General features: G+C 40.6%; 1 protein-coding gene and 1 long non-coding RNA gene across 5 annotated transcripts; both read left to right on the plus strand.

Annotated features, from left to right (window-relative positions):
• Positions 1–3,387: 3,387 nt before the first annotated feature.
• Positions 3,388–17,590, plus strand: mepcea (methylphosphate capping enzyme a). 4 transcript variants are annotated; one of them, XM_088321117.1, is made up of 6 exons: positions 3,388–3,733; positions 4,269–4,375; positions 10,583–12,331; positions 13,201–13,419; positions 13,494–13,617; positions 14,817–17,590. In XM_088321117.1, the coding sequence occupies exons 3-6, from the start codon at positions 10,631–10,633 to the stop codon at positions 14,849–14,851; spliced, it is 2,079 nt and encodes a 692-aa protein (XP_088177243.1). In that variant the 5' UTR covers positions 3,388–3,733; positions 4,269–4,375; positions 10,583–10,630; the 3' UTR covers positions 14,852–17,590. The 4 variants fall into 4 exon arrangements, with proteins under 4 accessions (XP_088177243.1, XP_088177242.1, XP_088177244.1 ...); XM_088321118.1 differs by lacking the exons at positions 3,388–3,733; positions 4,269–4,375 and adding an exon at positions 3,787–3,838 and having other exon boundaries at positions 10,583–12,151; positions 12,245–12,331; XM_088321116.1 differs by lacking the exon at positions 4,269–4,375.
• Positions 17,591–19,807: 2,217 nt separating this feature from the next.
• Positions 19,808–24,405, plus strand: LOC148349867 (uncharacterized). The gene is made up of 2 exons (XR_015847287.1): positions 19,808–20,320; positions 23,940–24,405. It is a non-coding gene; the product is annotated as an uncharacterized LOC148349867 (long non-coding RNA).
• The last annotated feature ends 2,751 nt before the right edge of the window (positions 24,406–27,156 follow it).

A 27,156-nucleotide genomic window follows, 5' to 3' on the forward strand; every position in this document is an offset into this window, starting at 1 on the left:
ACAACTAAATAAATTGGTGTTGACATTAAGGACCTCATAACAAGTGCTTCAAACGTTTTAAAAACAGTAGGGGTACCAGGTGTAAATTTCAATTTACTTTGCGATATCAGAGCAACACCTCCACCTTTTTTGCATGGTCGCGCTAAGTGCGAACTCACAAAGTTAGGGGGAGAAGCCTCATTTAACACTACAAACTCATTTGGTTTTAACCAGGTCTCACAAAGGCCAATCAGGTTAAGATTGTGTTCATTAATAAGGTCATTGACAAGTAAAGCTTTGGAGGCTAGTGATCTAATATTCAGAAGGCCAAACTTCAGCACTGTGGACTGAGCTGAACCCTCTCCCAAGTTTTGAACCTTAATGGTAACCTTAGTGGTAACCTCCACAGGATTATACAGCCAGTCCTGGGTCTTGTGCCTTGCATGGCGGCAGATGCGTCCCGAATTCCATACCACAAGAATATTGTTGACAGGTGGAGTAGCAGGATGACTAGTGGTAGAAAATAGTGTTATTTCTTCTCCCTCCTCACCTAACAAGGGAGAATCAGAGGTAGGAAGCACAGAAGAAGATGCTATAGAAGAGTACAGATCAGGGTGTGTGGTGCAGGCAATGGAACGCTCTAAACTACAAAAACTATGTGAATTGAATGAATCTAGCATAGCGCTAGGTAACTCTAGCAATACAGACTCCACACCCGTGGTTACAGGTTCACTAATCACCTGTGACCTGGCCTGCACAAGTCCAGCCTGCCATGGATGGCTTAAACAGTATTCTATATTTTTAGAAAGAGTGAAAGCACCTTCCCAGTTAGGGTGAAGGCCGTCTCTCCTTAGAAGGTCAGGTCGGCCCCAAAAAGCAGGCCAGTTATCCACATACCTAAATCCCTGCTGACTACAGAAAACTTGCTAGCCACCGGTTTAGCGAGACTAGTCTGCTAAACCTCTCATCATTGCCTCTCGCAGGCAAGGGGGCAGAGACAACTACTCGATGCCGAGTCATCTTTCTGGCGAGATTACAGGTCCAAGCAATATTTTTCTTTGTAATTTCAGATTACTTCATTTTAGTATCATTAGAGCCGCCGTAAATGACTATATCAGTGTAGCTAGCCCTGTCCTGGTGTCTGGATCTGCATGTCAGCTCCCTCAAATTAGCCTCAATGTCGGGTGCTCTGGCCCCATAAATACACATAACCGTGGCTGGGGTGCTAAGCTTTATGTTACGGGTGATGGAGTCACCTATAACTAGGGTGCGGGAGCCAGTAGACCGGGGTGGAATGGGACTAGCTAGGGGGCTGAACTTATTATGTGTCTTGATTGTCTTACCGCGATTAGCATGCCGTCTAGGGCTAATGCTAACGGGACTAGCAGGTTCGCTACAACCCATGCTAGCAGTGGTGTCCGCGGCACCTAACATTTACCTTTTAAACTGCTCTAGCTCACTGACACGTCCCTCTAGAAGGGCTGCTTGCCTATGGAAGCGGGAGCAACCTTTACAACAACGCCGCACCCGCTGGTTTGGCCATGTCCTTCGTCTACCACCAGACCATCCGACACAAGCCATTCTCCGGTTTGACCCAAAGGCCGCAGGCTGGAGATGACCACGAGGGAAACGCCGCACTCGATGGCTTGACGTCGTTGCGGGCGACCTCCAACAACATGGAGTTGCTGTAGAGGATGCAGAACAGCTGGCACAAGACCGCCAGCATTGGAAAAACCTGGTTCATCTGGTCGGCTCAACGCACAGGGACGGGACCCCCCGACCTACGCTGGAGCAATAATCAATCAATCATAATCACTTGTGGGCAGTCAGAAGCCAAACAGCGTCTTAGCAGCTGTGGGAGGGGTTTCCCTTCACCAGCGATCGGCAGCAGCGGGACTGTAAAACAATTGTGCGCGGAACTTTTTTATCTTGAACAACTTTTCAGCTGTTCAAGATAAAAAATCTCAGTCCAGAATTCTGATATAACAGGAATCCGCCCTCCGCCTACTATTAACCTTGCCCGTTACTGTAGCTTCTGGGGATAGAAGCTTCTCATTGCGAATGTTGATTAAAACATATCTCCAGTCAACTATGTCCCAAGATCAACTTTCTGGCATTGCACTCATCTCTATTGAGTACCGGGTTTGAAGCTCTTTGAAACTTGAGCACATAGTCACAGTGTTTGCTCAAGCCAAGGCCCTGAGATGGATCATGTAATCGGGGGTACTTCTTATATTGGAAGTGATTGGTCTGTTTTAATTAATACAAAGTGGAGCGTTAGCAGGGGTTAAGGGGGCGTTTGGAGGCTTATGGTGAGATTCAAGGGGCGTTTGTTTAAAAACAATTGTTGAGAACTGTTGCCTTCAACAAAGGCTTTAATTTTAAAGGCTTTTTGTTTGTCTGTTTTAGTATAATGTGAAAATAATACATGTTAATGTAATATCATTTTTGATATTGCACACTGTTAAAATGAACAGAAAATTCACATATTTGTGTATGCAATTAATATCTATAACTTGTGAAGTAAAACTAAACAATACTTGCTACAAATTGTTGTTGTTTTTTTTAAATTACAAAGGCCGAGAGTTTGGGGGCCAATGAATTACTGCTTGAGGCCCCACTTGACCCGAGAATCGCCACTGGGTACCCGTTACCTCTGGCAATGTCTAGAGATAAATTCTTGCAGCATTAAGCGGCAACAATGTAGATAGAAAAGAAAACGAAACAAGCACCTCCATATTAGACAAAGTTTTTTAACACCTTCTTTAACAGCGACTTTCTGTTCAGATTGTGACCGTGGTGTGGCTCGAAGAGGCTTCTGCCTGTGTACTCAAGCCCGGGCCGAGAATTGCATCCCTGCCGAGATTTGCATCCCCTCGCTACTATAACCAAAATATATATATATATATATATATATATATATATATATATATATATATATATATATATATATATATATATATATATATATATATATATATATATATATATGTATTTGTTGTGAATGTAATCGAACGATAATGCACACCATATGTAAATCACTTTTGAGAACTGTTATGCACTCTACCGTAAAGCTTATTATGCTGAAATAAGCTTTATGGTAGAGTGCATAACAGTTTCAATACGAGCGATTTGAATAGAAATAAACATAATACCTGCTCAAAAGTGATTTGTATACAGTGTGCATTACCGTTCGATTAAATTCACAACAAATACAAAGACGGAAAGGTTTAAGTTGTATTACATTCCCGACAAATGCAAGACAAAGTGGTTTTGGTTATATGTTCGCCATTACATTCCCGAAAAGTGATATAAAAGTGAGATAAAACGAGATAAAAGTGGTTATAGTAGCTAGGGGATGCAAATCTCGGCAGGGATGCATTTCTCGACATAACACCGAGTCACACTGAGCGCATCTCTGTGACCCCGCCCCCATGGCCGATAGCTCCAAGCTACGGTACAAGCCCATGCTCCGATGCACCGCGGCACTCTAACGCCACATTCACTTCTTTTACCTACTTCTTTTCCGACTGACAAGCCAATTGGGAATCGGACCAGGCCATTGATAGCAGTGTGTAGTGTTAGACATTCAAGAGCGTAGCCACACGTGCTTTGTTTATATTCTCTTGCTATTATATTTTTGTTAGCCGCGTGTTAGCATCGATATGGCTCCCATTACGTGCTAGTTAGCTGCTAGCTGACGTTAGCTTAGCTGTTGACAGCCCAACCGGAGGTGCGGAGAACTGCAATTAAGGTGAGACCATTATTTTGATAGTGTCCTCACTCCGGATTGTGATCAGAAAATTCAGCCCTTCTTTCATTATTCTTGGCTCACGTCAAATTTTAAATGAGTTCCAAGGCAGGTACAAGTCAAAGTAGGCACTTTTTGGATGTCTTTTCAACTGAACGTTTATTCGACGTTGGCTGGATGCTAAGAGCTAGCATGCTAACAGTGTAACTGTCCAGCATCGTGGCTCTAACTTTTCTTCGCTTTATTTAATCCCTGATTTTTCTCAAACGCCACCTTTCAAATTTTAAGTTAAAGAAAAATAGCTGAGTTCGAAAGACAAGTCAACCCGATTGAAATTTTGAAAGTGACTAAATGTACTTGATAAGAAGTTGTATTGTGCTTCTTCAATGTTGTTGGTGGCAAGGTAGACAGAATTTTATTTAAAATTTACAGATTTTTAAAATGTTTAGTTTGAAATAACAAGGAACTTAAGTCCAACGTGAGCGTATTACATTATGATAAATATTTAGGTGTCTCTTGTCCTGTTTTTTTTTTAAAGATGATTTAGTTTTCGAGGAAAGTGTGTCCAACGCACGATTCACGGGCTGGATCTAGCCTGTTAATTTAAACCAGCCCACCATACATTTCTGAGGGTCGAAAAAAGAAGTAAGTATTTTGGTAATTTCTTTCAAAAGTTATGATTTGTTTAAATATTTAAAAAAATGCTCTCAACAGTCGCGAGAGGTTAGTGTTGAGTTTATATAGCGTAATGAGTTGGTTTAGGTATAAAACTGGATGTACTCAACTGTTAAAATAATACAGTAACACATTCCATGCCAAAGATGAAAAATCTTTTCCTCCACTTCATAATGAATGTTTTGAATTTGGAAAATATCCCTTGTCATCCTTGTTTATAATATAGAGGCTAGGTTACTATTGTAGGCTAAATGATGAAGCCTTATGATGAAAAACAAGGCTAAAAAACTTGAACAGACATTCTTTTACTGATCTGGGCCGCTCGAGAACAAAATGTCTGAATTTCGCCGCAGAAGTAAGACCTTGGCCCGAAATTCTGGCCGGGTTCAGGCTTAAAATGTCAATCATTTTTTTCCACTCCCTTTGTGGAGGTTCTGCACAACTTTTACCCAAGTAATTATTTAGATGACTGATTTTAACTTACATGACTGATATTTTTCTGACGTAACAGTAATTTTACTTGAGTAACACACCGAATTTCGGATCTGCAGATCTGGGCCGAAATGAGCACTTTGGCGGGGGGGGGGCACTTTGTTCAGTTATAATTTGCTGCACTTCGCCAAAATGCGCACTTTAGCGCCAAAGTGTTTATTTTGGCGCTTTACTTCCAAGTGCACAACACTTGATTTGAGGGACTGGGCCCAAAGTAAACCTAAAGCGCACAATTCAGTGCCGAAACGCACACTTGGGCGCTGAAGCGAAGCTTTGGGTTTTCTTCGGGTCAAGTCCCTCAAATCAAGTTAATCGGTCGGATTCAGCTTTATATACCCGCGGTTGTTATTCCGAGAATTGCATCCCCGCCTAGAATTTTATCCCCTGTTGCGGGAGCGCGCACACGTCGCTCCTGTTGCTACAACCACTTTTACCTCATTTTATCTCACTTTTACATCACTTTTCGGGGATGTAAGGGCGAACATATATCCAAGACCACTTCGTCTTGCATTTGTTGGGAATGTAATACAACTTAAACCATTTCTTCTTTGTATTTGTTGTGAACGTAATCGAACGGTAATGCACACCGTATATAAACCACTTTTGAGCAGGTAATGTGTTTATTTTGCCTTTTCCGACTCAAATCGCTCTTATTTAAACTGTTATGCACGCTACCATAAAGCTGATTATGCTGAAACGAAGTGTCAAACCAGGATAAGCGGTGTAGCTAATGAGATGGGAACTGTCAAACCATCAACAGATAAACGGGAGACGAACCTGTTTAATTTCTTCTCATAGTCAAACGAAGACGTAACACGTCGATAATTGTATTTTGTGTTTGACTTGAATAAACAGATCATCGTGTGCCTAATATTGTCACAGCAACGGTGTCATTTTTTTTTTTTTTCTAGTACAAATGATCCAACGTCAACCTAACAAATGTAAACAATGCTGGTGGGAGGGACAAGCCTGGCTGCAACAGCCTGGCTGCCGACAAATGCACCCCCCATCCATCTCTGGCTATGAAGGTCGCAGGTCCATGAAATTTACCCTGGTTACTAGTGGTGGGCCCATATCCTCACAGTGAAAAGCACACCTTGCTGGATGCAACTGAACCTGTTTTAAGAGGGGGTGCGTTTTTGGTCGCATAAAACCCCTCAAGCAAGCATTATAATGTTGATTAATCAGGGAGGAATCATGTATATCTTTAATAACCAAATGGTCGAATCATTTTTACTTAAATTATTTTATGAAATTAAAAGGGACATTTAATACAAGAAAAAAACATGTGATCGTCTTCGTTAAAAGACTGCAAATAGGCAAGGAAGAAATAAGCATTAATCAACATTATAATTCTTGCTTGAGGGGTTTTATGCGACCAAAAACGCACCCCCTCTTAAAACAGGTTCAGTTGCATCCAGCATAGTGTGCTTTTCACTGTGAGGATATAGGCCCACCACTACCAACCAGGGTAAATTTCATGGACCCGCGACCTTCATAGCCAGAGATGGATGGGGGGTGCATTTCTCGGCAGGCAAAAACGCACCCCCCTTAAAACAGGTTCAGTTGCATCCAGCAAGCTGTGCTTTTCACTGTGAGGATATGGGCCCACCACGAGTAATCAGGGTAAATTTCATGGACCTGTGACCTTCATAGCCAGAGATAGATGGGGGGTGCAATTCTCGGCAGACAGGCTGTTGCAGCCAGGCTGGTCCCTCCCACCAGCATTGTTTACATTTGTTAGGTTGACGTTGGATCATTTGTACTAGAAAAAAAAAAATGACAGTTGCTGTGACAATATTTGGCACACAATGATCTGTTTATTCAAGTCAAACACAAAATAGAATTATCAACGTGTTACATCTTCGTTTGACTATGAGAAGAAATCAAACACGTTTGTCTCCCGTTTATCTGTTGATGGTTTGACAGTTCCCATCTCATTAGCTACACCCCTAATCCTGGTTTGACACTTCGTTTCAGCATAATCAGCTTTATGGTAGCGTGCATAACAGTTTAAATACGAGCAATTTAAGTCGGAAAAGGCAAAATAAACACGTTACCTGCTCAAAAGTGGTTTATATACGGTGTGCATTACCGTTCAATTACGTTCACAACAAATACAAAGAAGAAATGGTTTAAGTTGTATTACATTCCCAACAAATGCAAGACGAAGTGGTCTTGGATATATGTTCGCCCTTACATCCCCGAAAAGTGATGTAAAAGTGAGATAAAATGAGGTAAAAGTCGTTGTAGCAACAGGAGTGACGTGTGCGCGCTCCCGCGACAGGGGATGCAATTCTCGGCATAACACGGGCCGGGTTGGGTTGGGTTGGGCAATATTTTAGACCAGATCTTACCTCTTCTGCAGTCAAACTGAGTTGGACATACCTGTTCCACAACAAATGGTCAAAGTTTTGAAAATTCCCTCCAAAAAGTTGCTTTAGGGACAGTGTGTATCATTTGACCATTCGATGTCGCTGTATTTGGTAGTGCAGTTGCCAACCTTTTTGAAGCGGAGACCTACTTTTTTGGAAGAACTGCTACCAGTTTCATATGCATTTCAAAATTAGAATGTTGTTACCATGTTATTACATGGTTGTAGTTATTAGCGGTCAAAGGGCTCAGTCAAACACTAAGACCCCCTGGTGTAGTGCAACCAAAAAGTGCTAAAAAGCAGAGAGAATACCAACTACAGAGACTTAAAGTGTCCTTAAAGCACCATCTTTTTGCCTATACTTTAGCAAGGTTTTTGGTTTTCCTGTATCAGAAACATAGGGAACAATTATGTCAGTGCTCTCTAGGTGAGCATTATTTTTGCTTATATTTATACCAATTATTTTTAATGACATTTTCACGTCTTGGATGCACTAAATAAATAAGCACTGTCCCTCTAACTACGAATTTGCTTGTAATACTGCAATTATTAATGTTGGTATAAACTAGTAGTCAACCCAAAAAGGTTTTGTTGACAAAAAATACTCTCGATGCTAGTTTTTATGTCAACTTCTGGATCCTTTTCATTTATGGCATCTTTTATGGAACAGCCCAATCTACCTGTTGTATCCATGTCAGGGAGAGACTATTGTGTCAATTGCTGTTGCTTGAGAATGACATAAGAGTTGCTCATGCCTCAAGTAAGGAAAAACCAATATTTATCGTTTCTTTTTGCATTATCAAAATTTTTTTACGCCAATTTTTAATGTTTTACAGCAAATGTGTATCGGCTACGAACATCGGTTATTGGCCTCCTCTTGACACTAATAATCGGTATCGGCCCTGAAAAACACATATTGCTCGATCCTTATTAAGTATGTGTTAACAATGCCCGACTGTGTTCAAAAAGCCTTTATAATTATATATATATACATATATATATATATATATATATATATATATATATATATATATACATCCATTCATTATCTGCACCGCTTATTCTCAGTTGGGTCGCGGGGGTGCAGGAGCATATCCCAGCTATCTTCAGACAGTGGGCAGGGGACACCCTTAACTGGTTGCCAGCCAGTCGCAGCGCACACAGGGACAGACAATTCGCCCGCTCATTCACACCTAGGGACAATTTGGACTGGCCAACTAACTTGACATGCATGTTTTTGGAATGTGGGAGGAAACCGGAGTGCCCGGAGGAAACCCACGCAAGCACGGGTAGAACATGCAAACTCCACACAGGGTGTCCGATCTCATGTCCTCAGAACTGCGCCGCTGTGCAGCATATATATATATATATATATATATATATATATATATATATAATACATTTAGATCCAAAGTAAAAACATTATCACCACACTTATTTTTCTCATCGGTGTTCCGTCCACGCCTACACTAGGTTGGACAAGAGAAGGCAATGAGGCGGGGGGAGGCTATTTCTTGCATGTGCTCGCAGTTTTGCTCTACAGACACTGCCCGACTTACGAACTAGGTTTCAGACGATTGTTCGTAAGTTGAATTTGTTCGTAAGATGCTTTAGTGTTTTTTTTTGGTTGTTTAATGTTTATATAAGTATGTTAAAGGATTGTATAAGTAACCTGTATTGTTTTGTACTAAAACATAAACATTTCAGTGTAACTTACTTGTGGAAGATGTGCTTTGAGTTTGGTAAAAAGTGTCCGAAAAAAAAGCGTTCCGACAATTTTCTCAACCGCATCAAGCTTTATTCTTACACTTTCATTTCAAAAGAAACGGCTCGCCTCTCCTTTACACTTTACACTAACCATATTGAATGCATGCATGAGCTATTAAACAATAAAAACGTCAAAGTTCTGAGCGTGCTGGAGATTCAGTACACATAGCACTGTATGTTTACATACGAACTAGAAAGAGGAAGCTTTTTTTACTTCCGGGTGAATTCTGGGTGACCTCTCACTGCGCGACAGCGGAGAGAAGCACTACAGTAATGTCCTGTACTCTGAAAAAGGTGCACAAAATAAAAAAAAAATCTAACTTACAACAATGTCTGGATATTTTTCGACATCCTGAAAAAAATGTTTGTATCTACCGTTTTATGTAAGTCGAATGGTCGTAAGTAGGAGAGCGTCTGTATTCGACAGTGAAAATGGTGAAAGTAAGAAAAGGACTGTTTCAAGTACAGTCCAAATGCCAAACCAAACCGCCAAAAAGTAGAAAAATTAAGTTGATTCAAGCACATCTAAAAATGTCACATATTTGTCAATCGGCCATCTTAGTCCTGGCAGCGTGACCCCCTTCCCAAGAGGGGAGCTTGTAGGCAATTGGAACGCGGGTAGAAGAGAAGTAGAAAGCTGTTTGCGCTTCTTTTAAAGTGATGATGTCACAGTCACTGGTGGCGGGTCCTGTGACCGTTGAATTCCAAGTGGATGCTTTTCAAAATAAAGTTCTACAATAGGTTGATTATAATTATTATAATAATTATAATTGTTGATATCAGCGGATGGTATCATTATCGTCTGTAATAATAGTTTGCAAAAGTCTTTGATCTGTGCAGCCCTTTTAGACTCTGTGATTAAGGGCTATACAAAAACACATGACTTGACTTGACTTGCATGTGGAACAAAAAGAGCTGCAATAATGATTTCAGCCATAAGATGGTCAGCTTGTACTTTTGATGTTACGGACACCACCTGTAAAGTTTAAGTCCACCCAAATACTTCCCCAAAATACTATATTGTATTAGCTAAATTAGTCCAAACACAGCATTTTGTGTTCGTAAAATTCAGAAATTAGAAGTTTGACTTTTGAGGTTTCTTTATTTTCCTCATGTTGAGGTTTTTGAGTTTTTCCTTGCCCTCGTGTAGGTTTTAGATCAGGTGGTATAATAATAGTCTGCAGTTTACAATAATCTGTGGTCTGTGCAGCCCTTTGAGACTCTTTTTGATTAAGGGCAATACAAATAAATAATAAAATGGGCTTTAAGAAACAAGACTATTTTATTATATTTATCAATCCCAGTAGGCTGCCATTTTAATTTACAGTGATGTTGATCAAAGCATCGGATTACGACCAGTTATGGCTCTTCTTTAGATAGCAAGTAAACCATGACTGGTTGTTTGCGATCAATAAAAATAGCATTTTTAGACCCTGTGGTGGCCCATACAAAATATCATTGTTAGGAAGTCCTTTGGATTGACTTCCCGATTGAATCATGTACTTTTTGTTCATTTTTATTTCTGATGTCTCCTCTAACCACAGGTCTCATATACGTTTCCATGTTCAACGTGGGTAGGTAAATCCAGCATAATGTCTGTTGTCGAAGACACCGTCAAAACTGATAGCCTCCGAGCGAGCTTGGCTTCTTCTGTTCAGCCCTCAGAATGTTTTGGAAGTTGCAGTGGCGCATCAAACATAGCAAAAGGTGCAGCTAGGGTTGCCCTGGACTTGAATGGTTCATGTCCTGTTCCTGGCACCGCTGCTTCCCCAAAACACACCAGTGCAATGGATGCTCTGAGCCACTTTCACGGAACAGAGTCAATTTTCAAAGGGAATGAGTCAAGCATCAGTCGAAGAAACAGCTTCCATAACAACAAGCAAAATCAACAAATGAGAGTGGCGAAGCGTCGCAACACATCAAACTTCAGTTTCAAGCATCCGAGCTCTGGTAAAAGAAGACGACGGGCAAACTCAGAAAGTGACTCCGTCCTGCCCACTAACTTCCTCCTTGGCGGTAACATTTTTGACCCATTGAACCTCAACAGCCTTCAGGATGAGGAAGTTAACAGAGCACTGAATGCAGAAACGCCAAAATCTTCGCCCTTGCCTGCAAAGAGTCGTGACCCTGTGGAGATCCTTATCCCCAGGGATATCACTGATCCCCTTAATCTAAACAGCTGCATAGGCGATAGCGTTTATCTGGTGTCCCCCCTAAAAAGTGTCGGAAGAAGGCGGCATCGTAACAGACATCACGGTGGCAGCTTTTCAACCCAGTTACACCTTTCAGACATTGGCAAAAATGAGGGTAAGACAGGAAACTCTGAATCACTTTCTGGTTTGGTATTACGCTCCTGTCTGGAAAGTTCAAAAGCCTCAGACAGAGTGTCTGGCGGCAAGGGGGAATCTTGTGACCACTCTGCTGACGATTCATCCAACTTTAAGGAGGAAGTTGCATCCATGTCTGCTGATGATTCTGCTTCATCAGTTCTGCTTGGGGCTAACCAACATGTAAGCAAACGCAAGAGGAGGCGAAACTCAGGCAAACTGGAACCCCCTGTGACTCACTCAACCCTTGTTGCCAAATCCGCCTTCGTTGGGCAAAATCATAAAATTGGGGGATCCAAAAATCACATTAACGCGCCCAAGGATAGATCCAAATCCATTACGGGGGGTCGGCAGCTCAAGCATCCCCATAATCATGCCAGCGACCAACAAAACACTAAGTTCCAGTTTGGCAACTACAATAAGTACTACGGGTACCGCAACCCGAGTGCGAGTGAAGACCCACGGATACATGCTTTGTGTCCAGAGTGGTTTGAGGGTAAACGTGTGTTAGATATAGGCTGTAACTCGGGCCACCTCACGCTCTACATTGCAAAAATGCTGCGTCCTGCTCGCATATTAGGTTTGGACATTGACAATGGGCTTGTGCAAGCTGCACGCAAGAACATCAGGCATTACCTCTCCGAGATGCAGACGCAAGAAGCCAGGCGGACAACGCCAGAATACACAGGCTGTGAGGGTGAAGGGTTTTGTGCGGCCAGCAAGGAAAATGGCAACGACATAAAAGGCCAGGCTGCCATCAACAAGGATTCTTGCAGCACCCAACAGGTCCGGCCCCGCAGACTAGATGGCCAAATGCAAAACATGGAGTGCCAAAGTAGTGATGAGGCCAGGAGCTGCTCTTTCCCTCTCTCCCTGCAGATCTCCCGAGGTCCCATTGCTGCACCTCTTATTGAATCATCCAACATGAAACCAGCTGAGTTCCCTGCTAATGTTTCCTTCATCAAGGTAAGGAGATGTCTAGTAACTGTCATATGTTCATTGAAAACCAATAAAACAACTTCCATTGTCAAATATTGCATTGCACCTTCCACACAGCAATAGTGTTGATTAGTTTGTTTCTTTAGTAACAGTTTTTATAGGGCTGTCAAGAATATGACATATTTGTCTAATCGCAAATATGCAAAATATTAGCGAATATTTTAACATCGTAATAAGTTTTTTTTTTGTTTCACCTCCCTTTGGGACTACCTATGACTACCTATTAACGCGTAGCAACGCACACGGTGCAAACAACATTGGAAATCTGTCATGTGGTGATCATGGCAGCGCAACTCTTAGTTTCAAACCCACGCACCACTTCAGTATTTTGGACACATTTTGGGCTTATACTGAGCGACACGTAAGCCCCAAAATACCGAAGAAGCGATGCACAAACTTTGTTTCAAGAAGGTGCCAATGATAGGAGCTATCACAATTAATTTCTGGGGTCTGGGGTTGTGACATAAATAATTGGAAGCACTTTCTCAGGGCAATGTGGCATAAACTTTAGCACAACCTTATCTCTACCTGTAAATGCCACTGTTTAGACTTCAGTGCCTGTTTGAAGCAGTCTGCAGCAAAAAATACAAAAGATGGATTTCACTTTGATTTATACTTACAACGGTTAGACTCTATATGGAATTCTAATACTTGAATATAGTTCTTTTTTGTTGTTTTGTTTTTAATGTAAACTACTAAAAGCAATCAATTTAAAGCATGACCTTTTCCTGAAGTTCGAACAACATTGGTTTGGCAAAGACGGTGCTAGAAAACACATACTCATTTTTCTGCAATAGAAATATGTGTTGTTAAATCCCATTTCTATGTTTCCCCAGGCAAACTATGTGCTGCAAAATGATAACCTACTCCTGACTCAGCGGCCAGAGTATGACGTGATCCTGTGTCTGAGCGTCAGCAAATGGGTTCACCTCAACTGGGGTGACAGTGGTCTCAAGCGCCTCTTCAAGAGAGCATACAGGCATCTTCATCCTGGCGGCATCTTCATTCTAGAGCCGCAGCCATGGCAATCCTACGCCAAGAGGAAGAAGCTGACGGTGAAAGAAAGCTCATTTCATTTCAAATAATTTGCTGCTAGACAATAATAACATTTTTCTGTCTTGCCCGCAAGGATAACATCAAAAGAAATTTTCACAGCATCCGTCTCAAGCCCGATCAGTTTTCATCTTACCTAACCAATGAAGTGGGCTTCACCAGTTGTGAGTTCCTCGGAACTCCTCAAGGTTTAGCAAAAGGTGGGGGAATTAGTGTAGTCTCCAGACAATAAGGCACACGCAAAAACCACATATAGGCCAGAAATTTTAACGACCGCCTTATAATGAGGTGCGGTGAGCATTAGAATATTGATATGCGTTACTATATTTGTACAATATTGATCAGTCTAAACATTTTTTTGCTGACCAACTATGCAATTGTGGCAACAGGGATCGAACTGAATAGCAATGTTAAAAGCACCGAATCCTAACCACCAGGCCGCTTGGGACATGGATGGATTTTCACAATTGCATAACATTGGATGCAATGGGAATCAAGTCCAGATCCCATTCGCTCGACCACTAGGGATACAGACGACACATGAAAAGGAATTAGATCTGATCTCATTATCATGCTTATTTTAATCACTGTAACAGATGTAAGACAAAAGAAAGTGATTAAAATCGGTCTAAAAGTTTGTTTCACCTTTTCTCACTTTAAAGTAAGTATTTTAAGTAGCAAACGTTGAACATGTGCAGCCATGCATGATGACAGCTTTACTTCCCACATTGCCCTTCCCTTTATTCAGTTCCAAATCTCTTGTGCTTTGTAAAGTTTTTGTGTGTTGGCAATACAATATTGTATTTCAGTGGCCTCCAACCTTTTCTGTACTGCGGTCACCCGGCCCAATAATTACACTTACAAATTGTTAATGTGACCAAATTATGAAAATGATGAGACCTAATGCCTTTTCATGTGTCGTCTGTATCCCTAGTCAAGTCAAGTCATTTTTATTTGTATAGCCCTAAATCACGAAGAGTCTCAAAGGGCTTCACAGATTATTACACTATATTACACAGACTATTTTTCAGCCGACGAGAAGAGTTGGTTATTCATATGCTATGGAGTAGAAGTGAGTTTTAAGCTTAGATCCTAGTGGATGGAATCCGTCGCGCTTTCCGCTCGTTTCGGGTATGAATTTTAGTGCATCCAATCGTATGCAATTGTGATTAGTTTTATATACCGACTGATCAATCAAGACACAAATTCTGTATTTTTTTGTGCAACCCTATCCCTTGCAGTAGTTTTGATTCGATTAACCTTATAGTCCGGTGCGCATAATATATGAAATAAAAATCACAAGCATTTTTCAGGAGTGAGCCATATAATGCTGTGCGTCTTAAAGTGGGGAAATTGTGGAAGTTATGCATTGCAATTTCATGTAATATTGTTCCTTCAGGTTTTCAGAGGCCCATTTACTTGTTTCGCAAATGAATGCATCTGCCTGTGGAGGATGGCGACTTGGTGTAAGGCTGTTGGACATTTTCGTCGAATCTTCAGACTGGGGACCAAAGTAGGAGGATCCTTTTCTTTTGGGTAGGGGGGGGTTGTGGGGGAGGAAGGGGACGATGAACACAACTAAAAGAGGATCCTGTTTGCAAGTGTGGTGGGTACTTTGGTATGCTCTGATTTCTGTTTGAATTTTATCATGTGCCACCACTACACATGCAACCCTTTTGTTTGACTCCACCAACTCAGCGCCACCGTTTTTTTGCCTCCTTGATCTTTGTTTGGCCAAAATAAAAACCAGTGATAAATTAAAGTTAACTGCTGCCCAAAAATATCTTTGATGTTTTTTTGTTTTTTTTTTGTTTTTTTGCGCAACGCGTTAGAATGATGCCGAGGAGTAGACTGAATGTGGGGAAATACATCAAATAAAGTCACCACAGTAAAACATTGGATTTGAAAGACACTAGTTAAAGTAGGACAAGTTGTTATTTTTTTGCCAGTGTGTCCTGTCCATCATCTTTTCGGAACCCTTAAATGTAGATCAGAAAACTTCTTGAACACACTTTGAATCAGACAGCTGCCACAAATTCAAAGCTAACCAATGAGCTTTTGTGCTGCTTATCTGTTGTTTAAGATGGATACAAACATTTTAGGGGTCTTTTGCACTTGATTTTTGTTGACAGATTGGCAGCTGTTAAATAGAGAGTTGTCATTGATGATTGAATTTGACCTGCGGATGGGAGAGCCAGAGGATCGTTGCTTTTTAATCAAATGTAGATGGCCGTGTTAGTTTTGCGAGGAAATCAACTCGTCTGATTTAGTAAATCAACTGTTAGATACCTCACTACTTTTTTAGTAGCTTCTTCTTTGTGAGTCCAAGAAATGTTGATATAAAGAAGACCACAAATCAGTTTTCTGAAATCTTTAAATTGTTGGTTCCCTCCATAGGCAAAAAACTGCATCGGCATTCTTCTCTTCTTCATATAAAAACTGATTTTAAAAAGTATTAGAATGAATTTTTTTTTTTTTTTTTTACATTTCAAATTATACACGTTTCAGATCTTGTGTGTATCACACAATATTGAATTGGCATTTAGTTGTAATCGGCAAATAACTTAATTTTGCTAAAACGATCTGGTTTTCAGGTGGGAAACAATACCAATTCCAATGACCAATTTCTTCATATTTTCCTCCCACACACAATTAACAAATTTAATGCTTATCAGCAGGCGTGTTGTTATTTTAAAACCGTCTTAACAAGGATTTGATTTTGGAAATATTACAACGAGGTATTCAAGTTAAAGCTGCGCATAGCGTACGCAACACAACATACATGCACTGTAAAAATGCAAATACTTGCCTTATATTTTAACTTTTAATAAAACAAAATTGTTATGTTTTCAGAAGCATGCAGGAAGAACGTTTTGTACAAAGAGCACTAAAGTTGTAATTCTGTTTTATAGGACACAATATGCTATTGTTCAAACATTTAACATGAAAATGTTGCTCCTAATGTACGATAGAGAAACGTAAGCGACATTCAAGGTTTATCTGCATTATAATTCAAGTTGAGTTTGCACTGATGACTTTGAGGGGAATAAAGTATTTTATGGTTCTGCTGGTGAGATTGGTCTTTGAATTTTTAGAAAGTCCCAAGAGTGAATTTCCTTCTTATGTGCCAAAACATTATATTTTTGGGGGACAGTTTGATCACAAAAGCTAGGGAACAAATTCACATTGTACTCTCAGCAAAGGTTATGTTGCACCCAGGACAGTACTAGTTTAGCTTTTTATTATTAAACTAACGTGTTCATGAAAACTACCACCATTTGGAAATACTGCATTGATCAGTCCAATTATTATTCAGAATTAGCCATCTTTGTGTCTTACATTCACCTCAAACGTTTTCAGGTCAGAGTGACGACAATCATAATACAGTGGCTTCCGAAACTGGGCCCCCTTGAACTTTGTGACCTTTTGCCACATTTCAGACTTCAAACATAAAGATATAAAACTAGTTTCTTGTGAAGAATCAACAACAATAGGTGGGACACAATCATGAAGTGGAACACACTTTATTGGATATTTTAAACTTTTTTAACAAAAAAAAAAAAAAAAAAAGTGGGTGTGCAAAATTATTCAACCCCATTGAGTTGATACTTTGTAGCGCAACCTTTTGCTGCGATTACAGCTGTAAGTTGCTTGGGGTATGTCTCTTATCAGTTTTGCACATCGAGAAACCGGTATTTTTGGCCATTCCTCCTTGCAAAACAGCTCGAGCTCAGTGAGGTTGGATGGAAAGCGTTTGTGAACAGCAGTTTTCAGTTCTTTTCACATATTCTCAATTGGATTGAGGTCTGGACTTTGAGTTGGCCATTCAAACACCTTGATATGTTTTTTAGTGAACCATTCCATTGTGGCTTTTGCTTTATCTTTTGGATCATTGTCTTGTTGGAAGACATCTCAGTCCCAAAACTGTCCCAAAACTGTATGTAACATCCTGCATGCCCACATTTCTTGTGTATATATTGTGTAAATTATAACCTTTATCTTCTTTTTCCTTTATATTGTGTAAACTATAACCTTATCTTCTTTGTTCCTTTATCTTCTTTGTTTTCTTTTATCCTCACTGTTAAATGTGAAACTGGAGTGCCACGCCCAATTCCGTTGTCACAATATGTTCAACCCATCTTGTAACAATGACAATAAAGGTATATTCTATTCTATTGTTGTAAACTTTAAACAACACTTTTTATGAATATCTTTACGAAATGGCTTCCTTCTTGCCACTCTTCCATAAAGGCCAGATTTGTGCAGTAAACGACAGATTGTTGTGCTATGGACAGATTCTCCCACCTCAGCTGTAGACCTCTGCAGTTCATCCAGAGTGATCATGGGCCTCTTGGCTGCATTTTTGATCAGTTTTCTCCTTGTATGAGCTGAAAGTTTAGGTGGAAGGGCCGATCTTGGTGGATTTGCAATGGTCTGATACTCTTTCCATTTCAATATTATTGCTTGAACATCGCTCCTTAGGATGTTTAAAGCTTGGTAAATTAAGCTTTAAACTTCTCCACAACGGTATCTCAAACTTGCCTGGTGTGTTCCTCGTTCTTCTTGATGCTCTCTGCGCTTTAAACAGACCTCTGAGACTATCACAGTGCATGTTCATTTATACAGAGACTTGACTACACACAGGTTGATTTCATTTATTATCGTTAGTCATTTAGATGAACATTGAATCATTCAGAGATCCTCACTGAACTTCTGGACAGTTTGCTGCACTGAAAGTAAAGGTGCTGAATAATTTTGCACTTTTTCGTTGTGTTTTTTTTTTTTTTAAATATACTGGACTGTCTCAGAAAATTAGAATATTGTGATAAAGTTCTTTATTTTCTGTAATGCAATTAAAAAAACAAAAATGTCATACATTCTGGATTCATTACACATCAACTGAACTATTTCAAGCCTTTTATTATTTGAATATTGCTGAATTTGGCTTACAGCTTAAGAAAACTCAAAAATCCTATCTCAAAATATTAGAATATCATGAAAAAGTATACAAGTAGGCTATTCAACTAATCACCTGAATCATCTAATTAACTCGAAACACCTTGCGAGGGTTTCCTGAGCCTTAAAAACACTCAGCTTGGTTCAGTAAACTAAATCACTGCTGATCTGACTGCTGTCCAGAGGACCATCATTGTTACCCTCCATCAGGAGGGTAAGACACAAAAAGACATTTCTCAAAGAGCAGGCTGTTCACAGAGTGCAGTTTCAAAGCATATCCACAAAAAGTCTGTTGGAAGGGAAAAATGTGGCCGGAAACGCTGCACAACCAAGAGAGATGACCGCAGCCTTAACAAAATTGTGAAGAAGAGCCGCTTCCAGAATTTGAGGGAGCTTCAAAGACAGTGGGCTGAAGCTGGAGTCCAGGTATCAAAAGCCACAGTTCACAGACGTGTCCGGGAAATGGGCTACAATAGCCGTATTCCCATGGTCAAGCCACTTCTGAACTCAAGACAACGGAAGAAGCGTCTGACTTGGGCTATGGAGAAGAAGCACTGGACAGTTGCAGAGTGGTCCAAAGTCCTCTTTTCAGACGAAAGCGAGTTTTGCATTTCATTTGGAAGTCAAGGCGCCAGAGTCTGGAGAAAGGCTGGAGAAGAGCAAAATCCAAGTTGCTTGAAATCCAGTGTGAAGTTCCCACAGTCAGCAATGGTTTGGGGAGCCATGTCTGCTGCTGGTGTTGGTCCACTGTGTTTCATCAAGTCCAGAGTAAATGCAACTGTGTACCAAGAGATTTTAGAGCACTACATGCTTCCATCTGCTGAAAAGCTCTATGGAGATGAGGATTTCATTTTCCAGCATGATCTGGCACCTGCCCACAGTGCCAAAACCACCAGTAACTGGTGCACTGACCATGGCATCACTGTCCTTGATTGGCCTGCTAATTCCCCTGACCTGAACCCCATCGAGAATTTGTGGGGTATAGTTAAGAAGATGATGAAAGACACCAGACCTACAAAGGCAAATGAGCTGAAGGCCGCTATCGAAGCATCCTGGGCATCAATAACACCTCAGCAATGCCACAGGCTGATTGCCTCCATGCCACGCCGGATTGATGCAGTAATCCGTGCAAAAGGATTCCCAACCAAGTACTGAGTGCATCAATGGACATTTTCAAATGTTTGATTTAGTTTTGCTGTTATAAAATTATTTTTTTTACTTGGTCTGAGGAAGTATTCTAATATTTTGAGATAGGATTTTTGAGTTTTTTTCAGCTGTAAGCCAAAATCAGCAATATTCAAATAATAAAAGGCTTGAAATAGTTCAGTTGATGTGTAATGAATCCAGAATGTATGACATTTTTGTTTTTTTAATTGCATTACAGAAAATAAAGAACTTTATCACAATATTCTAATTTTCTGAGACAGTCCAGTATATATATAAAGTTTAAAATATCCAATAAATTGTGTTCCACTTCATGATTGTGTTCCACTTATTTGTTGATGCTTCACAAGAAATTACAGTTTTATATCTTGATTTTTGAAATCTGAAATGTGGCAAAAGGTCACAAAGTTCAAGAGGGCCAAATAGTTTTGCAAGCCACTGTAGCTATGATTCCGATATCCACTGTCTTCAAATGCCTCAAGTGAAGAATTATTATTATTATTCTAGATTAAAAGTAAAGACACGACCGATAAATGTGAATGAAGTTAAAATATTTTTTTATAAAACTTAAGAGTACAAGAGAGTTGACTTTGCAGAAGCTAGCAGGAATAGTGGTGTGAGACAATTGACCTCAAGCCAAATCATTGGTGGGATGTCATTGAAGGCAAACAGTTGGGTTTAACATCCGCTCTTAGCATCACCCAAACGTTAACATTTGCATTTTTTTTTCTTTTTAGAAACGAAAACATAATGTGGCAGCCCAACGTTTATATCTTTAGTAAGGTGAGTTGCAGACGCTGCCCACGATCGTTAGTAAGTTGAATTTGCTTCAGTGCTATATTTTGTATGCTTAAGGTTTATAGAAGTATGTATGTATAACCTGTATTATTTTGTATTAAAAAATAAACATTTAATAAAATAATATGCTCTATAAAGATACATAAAGTGAGGTTTCATTTACTTTTGGGAGATGCGCTTCAAGAGGTCCTCCTTTTTGGTAAAAAGTGACTGAAAAAAGGCGTTCCGAGCATTTTCTCAACCGCATCAAGCTTTCTTATTTCGCTTTCATTTCAAAAGAAACGGCTCTCCTCTTTAAACTTTTCATCAACCTTATTGAATGGATGCACGATATATTAAACATCACAGTTCTTAGCACGCTAGCGATACAGTACACGTTGTTATGATTACACTCGAACCAGGAAGTAAAAGCCGGGTGACCTCACACAGCGCTACGCGGCGGAAAGGGGCACAACAGTACTGTCCTTTACTCGGAGAAAGGTGCACACAATACAAAATCTAACTTACTTAATGTCCAGATATTTTTCGACATCCCGAAAAAAATGTAACTACTGTTTTACGTAAGTCGAATGGTTGTAGTAGGGGCCCGGTCACACAGCCTTTCACGGGCGTATCGAGGCTGAATCACGGCCAGAAATTTCTGCCTGTGAAGCAGACGCTGTTGGACGCTTTGAGATCGCCATACAGACGAGATACAGCCGTGCTTTACACGCGGTCGGAAATTCACACGCGGTTGGCTGCGCGAAAAAGTTTTGCGCTGCTCAAAACTCGTGTGTACCACGTGTAACCGCGGGCGGCACACGTGGTACACACGAGGTAATGACGCGGTACAGACACGGAACGACGTGCTACGGCCGTGGCCAGGGCGTGGTTACATGCGGGTAGGATGCGAAATTTTAGTGGGTAATCGTGGGTGGAGCACGGTCATAGCACGTTTGTTCTGCACCTGTATCGCGGTGTTATCACGTGAATTAGCGCGTGTGACGGTCAAACGCCTTTCTCTGCGTATATACAGCTCGATTTGCAGAGCACACGCCAGTTGTGCTCGAGACGTCAAGGGGTGAACATGGATCCCCGTCACTGTAGTGACCTCGTCTTAATCCATTTTTATTTCTTGACATTTCTTTTCATTTCATAACAAGATAATAAAATAAAAATGAAAAACTATTACAATAATAACATATTGGCTTCTTCGGTGCCATAGCTTGAAATCTTGATCTTCACGGGACTGTGTCTTGAGCGGTTATGATTTCTACAGCCCGGCTCGGCAGCTTTTATACCCGTGGTCCACACGTGGAAATGACGCGATGAGGAAGCGGAACAGCCGCCAGCGTCTGTTTTGCGGGCATACCACAGATGAACAGCGGGTTGGCCAATTTTGCGCATTTTCCATCGCGGGCAACCACGGGCAAAAAAAAAAAACGCAAAATTTTACCCGCAATACAGACGCAAACGGCTGTGTGACCGGGCCCTAGGGGAGCGTCTGTACTCCAGGATATCATCTTCATGGCTGGGCTGGTGGCCAGGGGCATTATCGAGAATGAGAAGGCACCACGTGCAGGGAGATTGTTTTCCCATACATTATTTTAATGTTTATTTTTGCATGTAATTGAATTTAAAAGGTTTTAAATGTTTTTTACACCACTCAATGGCACCAACTTCTATTGACTAATACTATGTAGTGTCCAATGCATTTTACACCCGTAGAAGAAGGTTTTTCTTTTGATTACTGGCTCCTTTTTACAGACTCTAATAAATAATCTGATGATATTATGCAACAAATGTATTTCTTTTTTTTTCCAGTCATTGGGCAACCAAACTCCGATTCCAAACCGTAAACACAATAAATAAATAAAATGTTTGTGTCAAGTTAAGGTTAATAAGTTTAAACTATCTGACTGTTTTGTTGACGTTCCCACTGTAGCGCCTTATAGTCCGGTGCGCCTTCTGTATGGAAAATATATGACAAAAATAATATTTTTTGGGTGTGTGCCTTTATTACCCGGTGCGCCTTATAGTCATGAAAATATGGGAGTTTTATTAAGCAGGCCTGCAAAGTGTAAAACTTAACCTTGTATCTAGAGCCGACAGCATCGTTATCAAAGTGTTGCGTGAAACTTATCCCAAGTTGTATCAAGGTTTGGGTTTAATGCAACAATATTACACTATCAAATTGAGGCCAGATAATGTTCCATTTTCCCTGTCTGTACCAAGCCGTGTGCTAGGGCTGCATGATTAACTGAAATGAATCAACATTGCGATGTGACGTAGTGGGGTAGTGAAGCCGCAAACCACTGCGTTTTTTTCCAAAATTTTGTAGTAAGTGATGGAGTTTTGGCCAACCACAATTGTTCCTGTTCATGTTTTAAAAGCGTCGGTCAATCAGAGGCCCATTGCAGAATTTGCTCTTGTGTAGTCGCTAGGTCCAGAGGAAACATAAGTAATTTGTACCAACACCTTAAAATCCATCCATCCATCCATTATCTTCCGCTTATGCGGGGTCGGGTCGCGGGGGCAGCAGCCTTAAAAGGGAAACCCAGACGTCCCTATCCCCAGCCACCTCCTCCAGCTCATCCGACGGGATCCTGAGGCGTTCCCAAGCTAGCCGAGAGACTTGGGCTGCGTCCCATTCTTCTCACTTTCACTCGCTATTTGCCCTAGTCACTCGGTTTTGCGCGTTCACGTGAAAATGGGATGTGTCCCAATACTCTCAAGACCGAGGGAGAAGTGCCCTCAACCCATGAAATAACCAGTTCAGATCGAAGGAGGTCGGTACCTCACTTGGAGCGAAGTGACTACCCAGAAGACTTTGCGAATTCTCAATATCAACAAACATGGCTGGAAAGGAACCACTCAAATGTAAGTAGTTTTCCACAACTAAGCATGTATTTGCAACAAAATATATTGAGATATCTTAGACATAAATGCAATAGAAAATCGTATTTCCGCGTTAAAACATGAACATTGCAAAATCGCTACTTTACAAAGTGCACAAATCTACCAAGGGAGCCGCAAAAAAAAATTCACACTACAAACTGTAGAGTAGAATAACTGCAGAAAATCACGGTTCAGCCCATCCCTGTTTTTATCTTAAACGAGTCGTGCTTTTACATCTACATGGCCAGTCGTTAAAGCAGCATAGTCACAATAACGTTCTGGATATGTGCGCTTGTTTACTGCACACAATTTCGGGTGTCGTGTTTTATTTACAATATGATTCTTTCATGTGAGATCAGAATGCATTACTTTTCATCATCTATCATGAGTAATGTTTCCGAATTTCACGTGGAAATACAGATGAAACTAATAACTGTGACATAGTCCACTGCCTTCTCTGTAAACACGTATGAAATAAACTAATTACCTTCTCAAAATGTTGTCCAAATGTAGAGACAATTTTAAAGCATATGTGATTCTGGCCAATTGAAGGCTCTTCCAGCCATAAGAATAACGTCAGTTTTGTGTATCTATTCACAATCAAATAATTATCCAGAACACATCCAATCATTTCCTGTCTCACATCAACTTGTTCAGCATTCTGTACACAGTTTTTGTACAATACACCAGCATGAAGTAATTCTTGTTTTTTCCACCCACCCTAAAGGCCAATGTAGAACGTCTTGTGGAAGAGCTGGCCACCATCACAGCGACCACACCATCCACACCAACGGTCATGTCGTCGGCATCTTCCACTCCGGCATCAAACCCCAAATCACCCAGAAAAAAAAGGAAGCACGATACACTCCTTGACATTTTGAAAGAGGAGTCTGCCAGAGTGAAGAAAAGGCACAAGGAAACTGAGGCCAAAACTGAGCGGTTCGCGATCCTTTTTGGGAAGCTCGTGGACAAATTTCCAGAACAGTGACATCTCTGCAATGTTTCCCTTTGTTTTATATAAGGAAAATATTTTATTTTATTTAGAATTCAATGAAGTTCCAGTTTGTGTTTTCCAGTTTTATTGAAGTATTGGTATATTTTTCTTACATTTTGTGACACATTATTTATTTGCTATTATGTATTCTGACCCAATGTGAGTTTGTTTTTCTGAAAGTAAACTATTATTTAACCCAGAGTGATTTGTAGTTGTTTTCTGCCCAATAATCACACAGTTCACACACAATATTCAGATTCAGATCTACTTTATTGTCAATCTAGTACACGTGTATACAGAACGAAATGTCGATACATCTGACCCGCACAGTTTCCTTGAATGTACAGATATAAATAAAATTTTGTATTGAGTTGGAGTATTGAGTACTAATAATATACTAAATAATTATGGTTATGTATAGTATTTTACAGTAGTGCAAATAGTGCAAGAGGAGCAGCTAACCAGATGTGCAAAATGGGCAGTCAGGTAAACAGTAACAATAACACTGTAACAATAACACTGTAAGTACAATAGTGCAGAGAAACAGATGTGCAAGGAGTGGCTAGCTATAAATATTATACTATATAATATCTCACATCATTATGAAATAAACCACCAAGGTGTTACTCAAAGACGTTTATTGAATAGTAATGCAGAAAAGCACAGGATGCAAATGTGGGTCTGACTTCCAGAGCCTGAAACATGGCTTTTGGGCAATTTATTCCATATTAACTGTGGACAATTCTGTGTACGGTGGACCTGGGAATCCTGAAGACCCGTGACACCACACGGTAGGACAGACCGTGGGCCAGCCAGTACACGTAGATCAGGACCTCCAGCCATGGTCCTGTTCCCTCTTCAGCAGCTCCTGCAGGGCTCACATGACCTTCTTGCTCAACCTTAAGTCCTGAATGAGTTCTGACTCCACATCAAACCATAAGCACAGGATGGGTACATTCCTGTCCAACCTGTCCATGCTTATGGGATGGGCACTCTGGAACACAACAGATAAGATAAACAATTTGGACATAAATGTGGGCATAGAAAAGAAAAAGACAGCTTTTACTGTGACGTATGCATCATGAGAATATGTAGAAATAATGTTTTTTTATATCCAATGACAACTCTTTTGAATTAAATTCCTTATGAACTAAGGTGTTTGGGTCCTACAGGGAAGTTTGGTGACGATCATGTCAGCTTAAGGGTCAGGTAGACTGTTCCTGTGTTTCTTTACTTTTCATCGTGTCACACATTAAAGGCCCCTACTATATATCATAAAATGGCATTAAGATACTAATAAGTAGGTTGTCATTTATGTCTACACAAACATAGGGTATTATGTGAACGTGCGTTGTACGTTAACCCTTACTGTATTTGACCGAACGGGTTATTTTTTTTAAACGAGTGGACGTACCTTGTAAAGATGAATCAGTGCTAAATAGCGCCGAAACAGTCTTCAATATCGCGCATTTCCCCTCCGTTGATTGGAAACACGGAAAAGGTGATGAGCTTCCAGGGAATCGGTAATAACAGGCATTTTTAACGTTGCACGGACTCTCCAACTGCCACACCACAGGTTGAGACTCAAGTCGTATACTGTACATGTGACGTAGGCCAATACCTCACTGAGGTCCAAAGCCAATTCGTATTATGGCCATCTACTGGACTGGGGTGGAACCTTGCAAGTCCCGTCCAATTTCTTAGGGGACAATCTTCACTTTGCACTTCACTCACCGACGGGACTTCCCTATGGAGGGACCTCACTGGAGGGTTCTCAGGGCCAAGTGAGAGGAATGGGATTGGGCCATAATCTCTCCAGCGTAGCCCTCGGGGCCTTCTGCCGGCGGAGCATACCCGGAACACCTCCCGAGGGAGGCGACCAGGAGGCATCCTTGTCAGATGCCCGAGTTACCTCAACTGGCTTCTCTCAATGCGTAGGAGCAGTGGCTCTACTGTGCGGCCTGCCGAGTGACCATATCCGGTCCGCAAGACCATTTTACATTATTGTTATAAATGGCCCGTTCCCAATCTCGTTCAAAACTTGCACCATTAATCCTGTTTGGATACACACAAAGCCAAACCATGACTCAAATAGAAAGCACTACTTTTCAGAATATATATGGCACGTTTTCACTATGATTTACAGTCAAGGTGCCACACAAAAAGAAACTCGTTTTGGTTGTACAACGCTAAAAAAACCCTTTGTATAAAAGCTCACTATATAACCCGTGTTCAGTGTTCAGATACTTTTTGATGAATCCGCGGAACAAATTGTAAATACGCCAAAACACCGGAAGAGAATTTAAAGTTATTTGATTGGGTAAGTGGGAGGGATGGGTGGAGCTATGCAAAAAGTGCAAACACTCCCATCTCTTGCCCTACTCTGTCTGCCAAAGGTAAGCACATCAGGCTCCCTGTTCTCAGAATGTTGTGACGTTTTTACAAAATAACTGCTTGCATCTGGTTTTTAAACCAATATGTATGAAAAAAAGGGTCAAAATGAGTTTAACCGATCTTGAGTAATTGCAAGAAAGAGACAAGTTTAAAGTGCTATGTTTGTTGATTTTGGGACACGGGCTCTGGCATTCCCTTTTCATAATTTTTATCAAATCATCAAAAATAAATGTGCTGAAGACTAAGCTTTTGTCTGGGGCGCGGGTTTAGCAATTTAGTAAATTTGTCTCATAATATATGGTGTGGCTCTTTCCCAAAGTAAAATTAATATATTTTGCTTTTATAGCTCTTTGAGTCAAAAAGGTTCCCGACCCCTGCTATATACTATATATATACTCAGGGTTGGGTAGGGTTACTTTAACTTGATTACTTTCAATTATTTTTGGATTACTCCAATACCAAATATGCTAATAAAAGACAAAATAAACTAAATATGAATAAAATTACCAAATTTTGTGCAGGCTTGGGGAGTAACGGAATACATGGAACGGCAAAA

Source organism: Urocampus carinirostris, chromosome 17, assembly GCF_059441175.1.
Source record: "Urocampus carinirostris isolate Australia breed hairy pipefish chromosome 17, RoL_Ucar_1.0, whole genome shotgun sequence".
Classification (NCBI taxonomy): Eukaryota; Metazoa; Chordata; class Actinopteri; order Syngnathiformes; family Syngnathidae; genus Urocampus; species Urocampus carinirostris.

Coding starts and splice junctions, on each gene's coding strand:
- mepcea (XM_088321115.1), top strand. Junction 12,332..13,200: donor CTAATGTTTCCTTCATCAAG/GTAAGGAGATGT, acceptor ATGTTTCCCCAG/GCAAACTATGTGCTGCAAAA. Junction 13,420..13,493: donor CCAAGAGGAAGAAGCTGACG/GTGAAAGAAAGC, acceptor CTTGCCCGCAAG/GATAACATCAAAAGAAATTT.